General features: G+C 41.7%; 1 protein-coding gene across 1 annotated transcript in view; it reads right to left on the reverse strand.

The window, feature by feature from the left end:
* Positions 1-14892, reverse strand: part of frem3 (Fras1 related extracellular matrix 3) — a 29103-nt gene that overhangs the window by 6802 nt on the left and 7409 nt on the right. Inside the window, 6 exon segments of the mRNA XM_034531923.1 lie at positions 311-520; positions 603-752; positions 4114-4365; positions 4705-4830; positions 4971-5201; positions 5836-5982. Of these exon segments, the coding sequence (XP_034387814.1) occupies positions 311-520; positions 603-752; positions 4114-4365; positions 4705-4830; positions 4971-5201; positions 5836-5982 (1116 nt within the window).

A 14892-nucleotide genomic window follows, 5' to 3' on the forward strand; every position in this document is an offset into this window, starting at 1 on the left:
ACAAATATATACAAATATCCTTATTTACTCTAACAAACTACATTATTGTGTGTTTCAATTAATTAATTGTTTCTGTACTAATGTTGGATATACATGCTTAATAGGGGGATACAATGAAAGTGTTTTTAAAAAAAAAAAATTACTTATAAATGATAACATTATAAAAATAATATTGTAATTATTATAATTCAGTGTATTGATTTGAAAAGATTGGCAAAAATCATAAAACTTGCATCATCTCGTAGAGAATATACTGTAAAGCTACTGTCGGCTTGGACATACATACATTATAAGGTTGCTTGACACTCACCGTCGGTGACTGTATCATTGATGGTTATGGTGGTCTTGCTCGGTTCTCCCAGCACAGCGTTCATGGGCATCCGTAAGACGAGGTCAAAGTTCTCAGGCCCCTCCAGCTCCGGCTGACCCAGATCATCCAGGATGGTCACTCTGAATGTCTGCATTGTCACTCCGGGAGCAAAGTCTAGGTTGCGACTGATGCCGACGTAGTCTAGTCCAGCTGGCCAGATAGAGGGAGGACCATGAACTGACACTGTAATGCAAGACCATGACTGAACGCCGTGGCGGACCGCTGAGTTTACCTTCTGCAGAGACGGGCTCACTCTTCCTGGAGCGGACGGTGACAGTAGCCGTCTTGGACAGGTCGGTCCCTGTCCTCCAGACCTTCACTTCAACATAGCCTGAACTCTCCTCCACGACATACTCGGGTTCCCCAAAATACAACGAGGGCTCTGTGAGATATTTTGGAATCATAGGAAAGTACAATAGTGATGAATGATTAGGTTTCAAAAGTCCCAAATGGTTTTAAGCGTTGTGCCAAAGTAAAACAGCACATGACATACATTAATCATCAGGACATCTTGTCTTAATATTGTATTTTCTTCAGTTCTGCTGTTTGTTGGAACAAGATCTTCTTGTGAGAGAGAAATAGCAACGTAAGCTTTTAATCAAGCCGTGTTCAGGGACAAATTGGCATGCATAGCCAAGCAAACTCCCTAATTTTTGACTGAGCACAGGAAGAGAGCTGTCATCCCTCTTATCATGTTCTCCTTCAAACTTCCTCCCCCACTTATCTAAATCCAGACAGCTCTGTCTGAACTCAACGCCAATGAGCCGAGGATACACCTGAAGAATAAGGCGTGTGCTTGTGTGTGCGCGACTGAAGGGATGTTCCCAGTTTCTGATGACAGAGCAGCTGATAAGCGGTATAGTGAGAGGCCACCGTCCACTTTGGAAAGGCCGAGGGCAAGAATTCAGAACGCATTGTCAATTCATCTGTCCTCACTTCTGTATAAGGGTGTATAGGGTGTTTTCATCACACTCTGGCCGGCCCGTGCACTTAGAGATCAACTGATAGAGGCTCAAACTCAGGCCGTAGGATTCTGTTGAAAATTAACTAAGGTAAAAAAATATAAAGGAAAGACAACATTTCAGTGAAAAAGCAATTACTAAAAGTAACTGTTGGCCTCATTATTTCTTAGTAAATTATCTACAAATGCTTTATAGGTCAGCCATAAAACTATCAACTACTACAACATTCGGGGTGCCAGGGTAAGCAAGGGTTTTTTCACAACTTGGCAAACCCCACGTTGTCCACATTAATGGCTTGTAATTAAATTATTAGCATGATTAACCCAAGATTAGGTACAACTTATAAACCCTTTATCAAGGTGGTACCAGTCATGTCCTGCATCTCCTGTATGAAGTGAACAGAAGTGAAGAAATAAAACATTCATTCTCTTACAAATAAAAAGTGGAATTCATAAGCAATAAAATGTATCCTTGGCAAAGTCAAACTACCAGGGTTTTTGTTGCTACCGCCTCACTCAATCCAGTAGAATGACCCGTAGTTTATTAATCTGATGTTAGCTATAATATATTGTTGGGTGACTGATGGTATCATTTTGCTGACACTCTGGGTCTTCTTTACTTGTAATGCAAAACTAAGTTTGAGCTTTTACTGTTATATCATGTCACATGTGTCCGGAGAGGCTACTACTTTGACACTGAAGCCTTTTGGCCCCTCGGCCTTTTTCAGGGACATCTAACAAACAAAAAACATATAAAATCCAACTAACGTGGCAGTGGGGTATTCAAACATACATATACATACATGTAGCAATGAATGAGTTTGGGATATGGTCATGTAACCAATAAAATACAGATACATTTCCTTTGGTCTATTCATTTCACAAGATGGTTGCTCTCAGTTATTGGTGCGTGAACGGAATTGGAAAATCTTATTTAGAATTTGGCTGCAACAGACAACTGATGCTCAAGGAAGGATATCTGGCAGACTTTAAATGCCTCTCAGTCTCCGAGACAGCTATTTAGTACCAGGGAGGATGAGAAGGGGCGTTGTATGAGGGAATGAGTGCCAACATCGCAACCTTAAATATAAGTGGGAGGAAGAGCCAGACAAATACAGTAACAATGGAGACTCGATGTTGGCGAGAATCCAAACCACAAGTTTACACAGACAGGCAGATGGTTTTACACACACACACACACACACACACACACACACACACACACACACACACACGCACGCACACACACACACACACACACACACACACACGCACGCACGCGCACACACACACACACACACACACACACACACACACACACACACACACACACACAAACACTCTCAACCAGATTTATGATGGGGTGTTACTTCAGGACCCACCAAGAAGTAGAACCACAATAGAGGTTTACACTGAGGAGTCTTCTCTTGTCTGGGAATGCACACTGATTATTTCTACATAAAGTTCTATTGTACTTCTGTCGCAAACTGGTTAGGAGGGATACTTTCTCTGCGAGCACGTGTGTCACTACAACAGGCAAGTCCAGGAATCGGCTTTGGTGAAAGGTTGGAGATAAGGAGGAGAAATGCGAGGAAGACAAATTGACTCTGGTTAGTACTTGTCGCAAAAAAAAGACAAGACGGGGCTCATGGGTTTTAAGAATTTGGGGACAGCAATTTGTCAAATGAAACCAATAATGTATTTGTGATGTATAGCTTTAAAAACAACAGCATTCCTTCTGCTGAATTCCATCAAGCAGGGAGTAAAAACATGCCAGTCATTTGGACTCCCTTGCACAATAGTCCCTCTCTCTCCACCACCTGCCTTTGGGTCCATGCAGACAAAGGGATGCCCTCTGTTTCTCCTGAGCTCCTCTGAATGTCAATGAGGACTGGGGGTCGCTCGAGGAGCACAGTGAGGTTTAAAGCTCTTTTATCTGTCAGACAGGCCATAGTGTACATGGCATAACATCCACTGAGGCCGCCATTCTGCCTCTCAACACCTGTCTATTGTTATCTTGTTTCTAGAGACAGACACGGGCAGACAGAATATGGTGGATAAATGAGGCAGAGTGTGTAAACAAAGCAGTTAGACCGAGACACAGGAATGGTAATGGACCTGCATATATATATATATTTAAAGCCATTAAGGCAAGTACAGTATCCAGGGCTTTTGCGACTGTGGTTATTGTAACGCCTGTGTACTTTAGGTGGATTAATAGTGTCCAGATACCGAAATGGCGAAATAGAGCATCAAAGGGGCAATGAGCAACCGGATCACCCACAGCTGCCACCGTGATGCCACTCTACCTCAACCTTTAGCAAAGCAATGTGTTTCGGCCTCCATGCTTTTTGTCAGGCAGCTTTTGTGATATTTCTCTGTGAGGGATTTTGTTTGGATATTAGTCTTGCTGTACTGATATGGGTATGATTCTGATTTATAGCTTACAAACCAAAAATAGAAGAAAGATATGTGTCCCAGAGATCAGAAAGTAAAAATATGATTTCATCAAATACCAATGCTCTTGTCTCATGTTGCAATGTTGCATAATGGCGGTGTAATCTGATGTTAAATGAGCTCATTGCTCACTTTCATGGCCTGGTCGGCGCCTTTATAGCCTGCTACATTGGTAAACGTTAAGACACGATGCAGTTCTTTGACTTGTAAATCTGTAAATGTATATGTATAATGTGTATTCATCCATCCATCCATCCACTTAACTCTGAAAAGTGGCAATGTTAAAAATAAGAACAAGCCCATCCAACTCCGACTCTTTACTCACCATCATCGCTGTCAGCCAAGATGGTGATCTTGGCGGTTGGGAAGTTGGCGCCCAACTGGCCGCCCATGGGCATGCTGAGACTGACGTTGAAGCTCTCTTCCTCCTCATACAGGGAGTCATCAATGATGATGATGCGACAGAGTTTCTCTCGCTCATCCTTGTCAAACCGCAGTACACTGTTGTGGTCCTCTGGTCGGGTGATGTAGTCCGAGTAGGACAGCACAGTGCTGGGTATGGTGCCAGTGGCCGTGGCTGAGGAGTTATGGGAAATTAAAACAAATTAAAATGTTGGTTGCTGGCAGCGTGAAGTCATAGGATTCAAAGGTGAAAAGGTAACACAATACATACATATAGGATATATAGCTAAGAATAGAAAGTGAAAATAGGAATCAATGCAGTGGAGTACAATAGCACAACTGTTTTAGTATTCAGACAATGGAAAATGGACATGTAAGAAAAAGTAAGTTACTGCGCTCCCACATTTACTATATTACCTACATTTCAATTACCATTCACTGAAAGTCTCATAGTTTTACAAGTAAACGTGAAGTTAACGTAAAAAACACAAAACAAACAGCAGGTTAATCTCACCTTGCTGAGTGAAACAAACAACCATGAGTTCCTGGCTGGCATCTCCTGATCGCCGCACCGGCACTAACAGCTCTCCAACATCCTCCTCAATCTTGAACTCGGCTTGAGGAATGTAGACAGTCGATTCTATTTTGGAAGAGAAACACAGACGCTGAGTATGAGAACTGATTTCATTCAATGATACATCTATTTAAGTCTTTTCATTTTAAATGCAGCATTTATGGTGGTAAGACTTTGTTCAAACTAATTGATTATTAGATTCCTACCATCTCCAGGATCCACAATCTCGACTGTTGCGGTGTCTGGAAACTCCAGCACAGCCATGACTGGCTCTGACAGCTGTATCTGGAAAGTCTCTGAGGTCTCAAACTCCTGATCTGTGAAGATCTTCACCTTCCAGGTTGCCGTAGTCTGACCGGGGTTGAACTGGACCTGCTTCTGTGATTTGCCACGGAAGTCTTTGTCCTTCTCAGCTGTTCCATCCTTCGTGTCAATACCTGAGGGAGAGGTTTGAATTAAATTAAATGAATATGTCAATTGGATTCTCTCTGATGTCAAAACCACAGAAGTCAATGTACATTAATTATTTTTACAACCAATTTCTTGCGTTTATAAAACCTGTTATGTTATTTATGATTTAGTGTTTGTTCCTTTAAAATCTTCTTCTTCAAAGACAGACGCTTATACTTGAGTATATGTTGTCATAAATCCGTTGCATGCAAGTGTGAGGCAGGCAAACGGAGCAGCATGTTGACATTTCCTTGTGACCGTTACGATGAAAGGTTACTCTGTATGTGCTTTCAATCGGGCCTCTTTAACACAAGGGAGGAAATGGAGCACCAGGCAAACAGGAGCACAATAGATTTACACCTTTAGGGACAAAATGTTGTTGTTAGTGTTGAAGTGTTGTAATAAATTGAGTACATTCTGCAGCTTAACACAAATCTGCTGATATTTTAAGACTGGCCCTTTAAGTGGCACATCAATTCCCCAACACAACAGGGACAATACTTCTTTAAAACAAAATAATTCTTTGTTAGATTTGTTAAATTGGAAATGCTATGCTGATTCTTAACAGGAAACAAAAGGGAAAAGTAAGACACAGCAAACATAAAGACTGTCAACACTTACTGACGAAGGAGGTTTCTCCCAGGTATCCTCTGCGTTTGAGTGTCACCTCCAGGAATTTTGCGTCCTCGTCCACTAAATAGGATTCTCTTTCCAGAGAGATCCAGGCCCAGTTAAGCCTGAATGGCTGAGGCTTTAGTTTGTTTCCACCTAAAGACAGAAAAAAAACTTGTTGCACTAATACTTCATTTAGCAGACCTCCTCCACGGCACAGCACAATGAAAAAACAATCTATTTTGTTCACATTTGAAACCACTGAGGCACATAAACTGCAATCTGCTCTGGGCTCAAGGATAAAAGGAATCAAGGGGGCATTTTAATTTTGGCAAGGGAAACATGATAACTTAATTCCAGGGCTTCCCTAAACTTCACTTCACTTGGCATCAAGAAGAGTTGCCTTACTTCTCATTTCCTCTGATTCTCATCCACCTCTACCTAATGCTGTTTGGTATTCTTGATCCTAAACAGGGCACCTAGAAACATATATATACATAAAAACATATATATACATACAAACATATATATGGTCTGCTTCTAGAAATATTCTGTCACAGTTTGGTGACCGCAAATTTTGCCAAATAAACTTAATTCGGACCAACACCTTTTGACCATGATTTAGTGTCTCTTTATCATGTGAAATAAGCTTTCTTCATAAAAGACAAATCTGAACAAAACACTCTAAGTACAGAGTCACCTGCCGCTGATCCACAACTTTAGACCCAATCCTGTTCTTAATCCATACTATCTCATGACTCATGTAATCCCTCAAACTGTCAACTCAGTTTTGTCTGCTATATAATCTGATTGTTTTTTTAGCAGCAGCGAAAGGCCCTAATGGCTTATCCTCCAATGAGAAGAGCTTGGTGACCTGTGACTTTTGATGTGAAATGGGTCAAGCTCTGTGGGTTCTTTGGATCAGGGAGGTTAGTCAGGCTGTCTCTCTTTAGTCTTGCACGGCTGGTTACAATGGCAGCGGCCCTGCTGACCTAACCCTGCTTAAGACGCTTAAAAGTGTTAGGGAACTTCATTGGGTCAGAATAAACATTCAGCAGTTTGGTGGAACAGCATTCAATCTTAAAAAACAAATGTGATTTATCCAATGTGATACACGTTTCAGAAATGATCAAACAAACGGTGACCAAAACATCGTTCCAGCTTGAATAAAAAAGTAAACAGAGGACAATGGTAAGGAGCGCCTGCCTGTCCACACAATAAACCACCACTGAGCTCAGATTTGCCTCAGTGACGAAGAAAGAGGCTGCGTTTTTATGCTATGTGGCTGGGGACAATGAAAAAAGAGCAGGTTGAGAGTATTCACAATGGTAAGGGGGCCACTTCCTCCAGCCCACATGACCAGATGTCTAACCAGATGTCTATCCAGACTGGGTCACAACTGAGGCAAACCACACTCACTCACAGATGTTCAGATGATCCTGATCGCAACATGTGGAATTACTGGGACAATGACACTACTCCATCACATCTCGATTGATTGTTATGAATTGGCTGTAGATGGCTGTAAGATGAATTAAATAACTTTAAGGGATAGTGTAGTGCCCAACCAGGTGTTCATTATGAGGTATTCATTAACGATGTCCGCCTCAGACGGTTACCTCCGCGAAGCCATGGTCACTTGTCAAAGAAGAAAATTAAGATTTTACAGGCGACAACTTGGTTTCCCTTACTTTAAACACCAGTTTGTTTGCTAATACCTGGAACAATCCCGACCATGTGACGGAAACCTTAGATACGACTTTGTAGCGGGAGATATTTCTTGTTCACTTAACGTTAGCTCATAGGACCTTCTGGTTCAGCTATGAACCAGAAAGCTAACATTAAGCTAGCAAGATTTCACAGTTAGCAACATTGCGCTCGATTAACAAACTAAAGTAAATGTAAAGTAAATTATGTTTGACAACAAGACTAGCTGAGGTTAGCTATCCGGCAAAAAACACTGCCCAAATCAGTATCGAGATTTTAACGAAATCTTTATTAGCATAAAGCTAACGTTATGCTAGTCAAAAACTATTGACTGTTGACAACCGGTAAATATAATGTCTTTTACAAGAAGACTAGCTAGCTTTCCAGCCATGCCACGGTCCCAAGACTGCAGAGAGGTTGGCATTCAGCTGCATGACAGAGATGTGTGTGTGTGTGGGGGCGGTTTATGAGAGCCGTGCCAGGTGAGTTGATTGATATGGCTGGTGCTCAGTTGTCTAATCCGTCCCTCCATAAAAGTTGTACGGTCTGTGAAACACAGCTTACTGTTGCAGTGGTCTTTGTGTCGGGGAACTAATAGGTGTGCTACACAGATATTCAGGGTCTTTTTTTGTAGACAGTGCATTATAACAGCTAGCAGGCAGTTTAACTCATATTAAGTAGTAGGTGTTAATTTTCAAGAATTAACAAACACCCTGCAGCCAATGAGAATCGAGTCTTCACCGACCTACTTATTCTGCCACCTTCCACACACAGGCAGTCACACGAATGCACGAGCTCCAATGGGGAAGCCCACGTCCGGGTAAAGGCAGGCAACATGGAGCGGCAGAGCCCAGTGAGCACAGCTAACATCCACTAGGCTTCATGCTCAAGTTTCCAACAGTCATGGCTAAAAATACTGGAAATATGTATCAAGTCTGTTTTTTCGCTTGCCCCAGATTCTTAAGTTGTTTATACAGTACATGCGTAAAATAACAAATAAAAGAAAACATACATTATGACTTCGTAGACTTCACATATTAACTGTATTCTGGTAAATACATATGACTGAAACAATTTATGCTCAATCTGCACTGCTTCACATGTTCTGAACTTGTCAAACCAAGAAGAAATCAAATCCTCATCTTGTTTGGGAAACTCTGTGTTTTTTGGAACTGATGTACAGTTTCAAATGAAAAAGAATAAAGTCTTTGACAAACTTCAATTATCAGATTGTTTCTGTGCCGGAGAAAGTTTGTCCTGGCAGCCGGCCCTATGTGGAGCTGATACGAGGAGAAGCTTAGTCAGTGGCTATCAACGAGGATTATCAAATGAACACGGCAGAGACAAAAAGCTGCCTCTGTTTAGCTTTAGGTTTCTGAATCGCAACAAAGAGTAAAACAATGGAGTTTTTATGAATGAGAAAAGTACACCGTATTTACAACTGTTATTTGTCTGTTATTTGTGCTGAATAACAAATAAATAACAGAGCAAACAATACTGTAGTATAGTCGTTTTTCATTGTTATGTTGATGTACATGTTTTGTCCTCCTAAAACTATTTTTAGTTGTAGTTTTTTTTATTGTAAAGAGTCAAAAATATTGTCCAGAATAATATGAACACCGACCAAATTGACTCAGGTAGTGAACTGCTGACTCTAAAAAGTGCTACCTGATATGTGCATGCGGACTGGAGGCACAGGTGTAACATGACATATGTGCAATGCTGAAAAGGGATTGCACAAATGGCCACCGTATGAGACATTTAATTGTTTGGAATTTATGCGTAATAAAGAAAGAAGACATGTTATAAGCACGGTGTCTCTTACTGAAAATGTTCCTGAGCTTTTACAATCTCAAATATTGTTTCCTGTTTAAGTTAATACGCGAATAATCTTCAGATCTGAATAAATGCCCAAACCATATTTTAGCCAACAAGACTGAGGAGACAGGTGAATAAATAACATCTGCCATTCCCCATGAACTGGGTTTATTACGCTGTGTGTTCAACAAGTGCTGTTTCTTTGCTGTACAAGCGGTACACGTATATTGTCCAGAATAACCACTGCAGTGATCAAAACATCAGTTTCATATCCTTCCTCAGTTCCTCTTCAACCTTCCCAATGAATGTATTGTATTCACTGTTACCTCAAACAAAGGCACACAGTAACATAAACTCAGATGGCGTCGAAACTATTTGAACAGTTTTCTGGCTCAAGCAAAGATCTCACTCTGTCTCGCTGTCTTTGTCCGTCTATCTGTCTCCCTCTTCCTTCCCGCCAGACTCCCAGATTATGTGGAGCAGAGTGACAGCTGTACTCCACGAACCCCCCCCCCCCACACCTTCCCCTTCCTCCCTGTGTCGGCTTTGTTCGCTGAGGGGACGGCCAACGGAGAGGGACAGCAGGCCACAGTCTGGGTGGGCCAGATCTACCACCATGGCATGCCTCCCTGCCTGCATCCACATTGTTCACACCAGTGTTAGAGAGGGGAAGCTCCTTTTCTCTGACTTCTTTTGTACATGCTGTCAGACACTGAGGCTGAAACTGGCATGAGCCTCAAGAAAATCAAAGAAATAACCAAGAAGCCAGACTTCCCAGCAGGGTTATCCATTTAGGAGAACAGCAAGAGCAAAAAGACAGAGTGCTTCGGACGGAAATGAACATGGCTTCAATGTGCTCAAAATAGATTAGGTAAAAAGCCTGTGAAAAAACATAAAACATAAAAGTCAATCAGATTTTGGACATGATGGCCTAATTTATGACATTGTTTATGACACATACGAGTGTTCTTCAAGAGTGTTCTTCATAAAATGTCAAGGATCCAATATCCTGCCTCACCAACAAACAAAAATAACTTCAAGTCATACACAGGACATTATAGCCTGAGATTTCCCCTGCACCTGTGTCTTTTAACAGCACATTCTTCATCAGCTCATATTTACACAGCGGTGTTGCCTGCGCCATACATAGATGCAGCGGGAGAGTCGGTCAGGCTGGAGATATCTCCAGACAGGAAGGTCAATATGAGGCTTTAAGGTTCACCAGCATGATGCAAGGAGGAGCAATCGTCTAAGAATATCCTCATCAGGTGACAAGCATCGCCATTATTACATTTCCTCATTAATCATCCTGTTGGTATAAATACTGGGGAGGTTCCAGTCAGCTATGCTGGGTATTTAAATATCACTATATTTTTAAGTATACAGTCTATTAGATGGAGATGGATTCAGATGAGTGTTTCTTTATTTTGATTCTTTAACATTTTAAGAAGTGTAGTAGAATACATTTTTCAAATAGTGAAAGCTATAGCTTCCTCTCTGCTTTCCAAGGAATACATGTTAGGAATGCTGCATGATTATATGTATTAATAACTCTTATCATTCCTTCTGTACAGCGGCAACATGTGCTGTAAATCGACACATCACAGTGGCTCGATTGCTGCTTCACTTCATGACAGTGAATTTATCTTCACAGGATGTTACAAATCATAATTTGACGGGGCCTGAGAGACACACCTTTGACCCTTGCTTGCCATATACTTGACATGGTGACACAGATGCTTGCAACCCTTTGGAGAAATCTAATCAAAGAACAGATGTGGTACTGGGAATATATACCGCTTTGGTCAAACTATGATGTGCAGAACGATGAACAAGGATGCAAGAAAAGCAGCTTTGGGCTAAACGTCAGCATGTTAACATGCTCCTATTGATATTACTAACATGCTGATGTTCGCAGGTGTTCCCCATCTTAGTTATGTGTATTACCATGCTGACATCCAAGTACCTACAACTTTAGTTATGGTAGTATTACCACTTCAAGTTATTGAAGTTAATATTTACTCCTTCTGAAAAGTTAAGAAATTACCAAAAATATTATAAATCATTATGTCATAACAATCCATCTACCGGTAATAGTTGTTGAAGGCATTTCAGTCAAAACCGCAAATGTCAACCTCGTGGTGGCGGAAGACCAAAATCAGCGAGATGCGTCTTCCTGTCATTATGGATGTCTGTACAAAATCGAACAGACAATCTGTCAGAACGACATTGCCGCTAGCATGGCTAAAAAGAAAAGCTCAAGGAAAGGCGTACGAGTCAACGACAGCTTGGCTGGGGAGAGCGACAGCATTGCCATATGAGAGCAGATAAGAATAACTGCAGTAGCCATAGATCATAACTCCCCACCCTTCCAGCCCCCTAAGCACCATCAATCAAGGCTGAAGAAAAAGGACGAAAAGAGAAAGAAAAGCAGTGAACAAGTTGATACCATGGCTCATTGAAAGGGATATGGGGGGAAAACCTGAGGGGAAAGAAAGGGGAAAGAAATAGAGAAGAGGTCAAGAAGATGAACACGATATAGAAAAAGAATAGTAATACCATGAAGGGGTCTTAGAGGAGGGGGCCCCCGACCATTAGCCAGTAAATCTCCTGGTGACTGTTGACACGGGTGACATGTAGGATCCCAAAACACAGTTACGAACACGCTCGGTCAGCATGCCGTCCTGAGTAAAACCACTGTACGGAGGAAAATTCACCAGACGGACATATGCACATTTTGTAGCTCGTTTTCCTTAATTTTTCCTTTCTCTGTATTGTTGCACCCTCTGGGGAAGTGCCCCTCCGGATCAGGCACCTCTGCAGTGGAAGTCTGCAGGTTATCGGGCTATCTGCGATTGGGTTGGATTTCTGCGGCGCTGAGAGTGGGGTGACGGAGGGCTTTGAAAGGGGATCCCTCTGGAGCCTTTCCTCTCACGTACACACACCTGTCTGCTCGGGATACCACTTCACTTCCAGCCTTTGCTCTGTCTGTGGCCCTGGAGTCTGGAGTCTCCAAGGAAGTGCATTCCTCTCCCGGCACTGAATGATCACATGATACTCAACCCACTCGGGTCTTTGATTTCTCTCCAGGGCTGGAAGACTACATTGTTGTTATTGGAAAAAGCACATAGGCCTAGTCAACTTATCTGAATGAAGAGGCTCTGTCCTTTCTTTATTCTCATCTGTCCATCTGTTTGATTAGTACTGCTATGAAATCTGAGGCGATCTTGCACCTATAAGATTGGCAAGCAGAGGCAGTATTTCTGATGACCGATACACTACAAAGTCTAAAGATCTGACATAAGTATTATCCGAGGCCAAAGACTAAGAGGTTAACAGAGACCCACAGACGTCTCCACACGTCTGACAGTAAATAAGAGTTTCTTCTCTTAGCCAGTGGCTCACTGGGCCCATGCGTGATGGACAAGGGTAAATGTGAGCTGAGTATCCACTTGTAAAAACAAGTATTTATTGCCTCAGCGTCTCACACTTTGAATGGCTGTAGGGGGTTTCTGACCTGCTCACTTGTAGGTTATTGCTTTGCTAATAGAAATTCCCGGCAGATAAAAAGAATGACCCAAGTTGAACTGCAGTTCGTGTTTGAGGTCATTGCCACAGGACAAGACAGTTACATTTGTTTTCAGAATTGTTTTGAGAGAATCCATCTGCTTTTCTATCTTGTGAATCATTTAGTAAAAGTATGCAGCTTGTTTTGGTCATTGTTGAAAATCACATCTCCAGACGAATGAAGACAACGCAACAAGATTCTGCTTTACAGGATGAAATTATGAACTTTTCATAGAAGGTTGCATTATAAGTCCTCAAAATCAAAATCTCTGCTCCCAACATAATGCTTAGGTTGTTGCAAGTTATGATACAATAAATCTATTTAAGGATCTTTGAATGGATAGTTTATTCATTCTATATAGACTGTTTCATACAGTATATTCCAGTGCACTAATTTTGTCGTACACAACAAATATGTGAGCACACATCGCATTCCGCATTTCAGTTTCCTCCAGTTCACGCATTGCTTCTCTGCTTTTGTTGCGTGAATGATTTATGCACCTCCGACACATTTCTTTAAAGTGGTGACAGGCCAAAAAGCCTACTTGACTTGATTAGAGCCACACTGACTTTCTCCCCAGAGTCTGGAATTTAACTGCTGACCAGCAGGTCTCTTGATGCGACACTGAATGTCCACTCCTGACCTCTCACTAGGATACACTTCAGTTGTGCTTGGTCAAATCCACACACATTCACACACGATTGCTTCTTCTTCAGACACAGCACATTTTTAAGCCTCTAAGGTTAAGATCTTAAAGTATCTGCTTATACATATACACAGTTGCCGAAACAGACACGTAACATGCTACATTTGAGCCTTATAAGGTATGCCAAAGTGCAACACTACTCCATGACGATGTGTCAATGATCTGGACTGTGTTTATTTGTGTGTGTATTCTTGACTTGTGAAGAAGCATCAGTGCAGTGCATGTAGTGGCAGGTACCTTTTAAAAGGCTGCTAAGACCATTAAGCAGCTGTCCATGCACCTCAGGGGAATTTCCTAACGCGAGGTCTCACTCAAACTGTTAAATACAAGAACGTATTTCGCTGGATAGTTTTGAAAATGCTAAATGTCAAGGAAACAAAATGATTTAAAACATGACTGTGTATGGGGGAGGTTTACATCACATAAGATCATTTTGGACAAGTTTACTCTTCTGTCTCTTTTTGTTGAGTGTGTTTTCCAAAAGATCCTGAACAATGGAGAAATCGCCAAAGAATTAGTTGTTTTTTGGATTCATTCCAAACTTTTGAATTTTATCCGAGTGTTTGAGCAAACAATTCTGTTCAACTTTGAAAGATAAGTAATTCAGTTCCATTTAAATGTTAAGATTGGGAAAGGGTGTGCTGACAGAGACACATTTCAGGGATAATCTCGGGTGCAAATCTCTAATGACCGGGAGGTTTGCTTCCCACACAAACAGCTCACCTACTTAGATTTATGAGCAGATAGTCTGACCATCAGCGTGCTCTCCACCTGCATGTCCCTACATGTCCAGAATAACGCCCACCACCCCCAGGAGTCCCCCCTCAACACTTCACATTAGTGATCCACCGGTTGGCTTAAATCACTTTTATCTGTTATTCGATCTTTTTCCGGGTGTGCCTGCATGTTTGTTTGTGCGTGTGTAACCACGTATGTGCGTGTGTAACCACGTATGTGCGTGGTGTTGAGTGTGCTGCTGAGCACTTGATAACCAGTTTAACTATTATGATGAATTATATTTGTGTATGCTAGTAATTACATGAATGTTTGTGGCGTAAGCTGTCTGTAGCCTTTACATGTGAACTGTGGTCATGCAGAAATATGTCACATCCTGCACCGCTGTACCTGGTTCAGCTGAGTTGGCTGGAAGCTTAAACATTGTATGGAAGCAAACAGAAAAAGGACAGTTGAGCTAATTGAAGACTTTGCGTTTCCTTCCTGTGGTTAAACCTCCACTTAAAGACAGAAAAGCTAACCAGCTTTGCTT

Source organism: Cyclopterus lumpus, chromosome 1 (genome assembly GCF_009769545.1).
Source record: "Cyclopterus lumpus isolate fCycLum1 chromosome 1, fCycLum1.pri, whole genome shotgun sequence".
In the NCBI taxonomy this organism is placed as follows: Eukaryota; Metazoa; Chordata; class Actinopteri; order Perciformes; family Cyclopteridae; genus Cyclopterus; species Cyclopterus lumpus.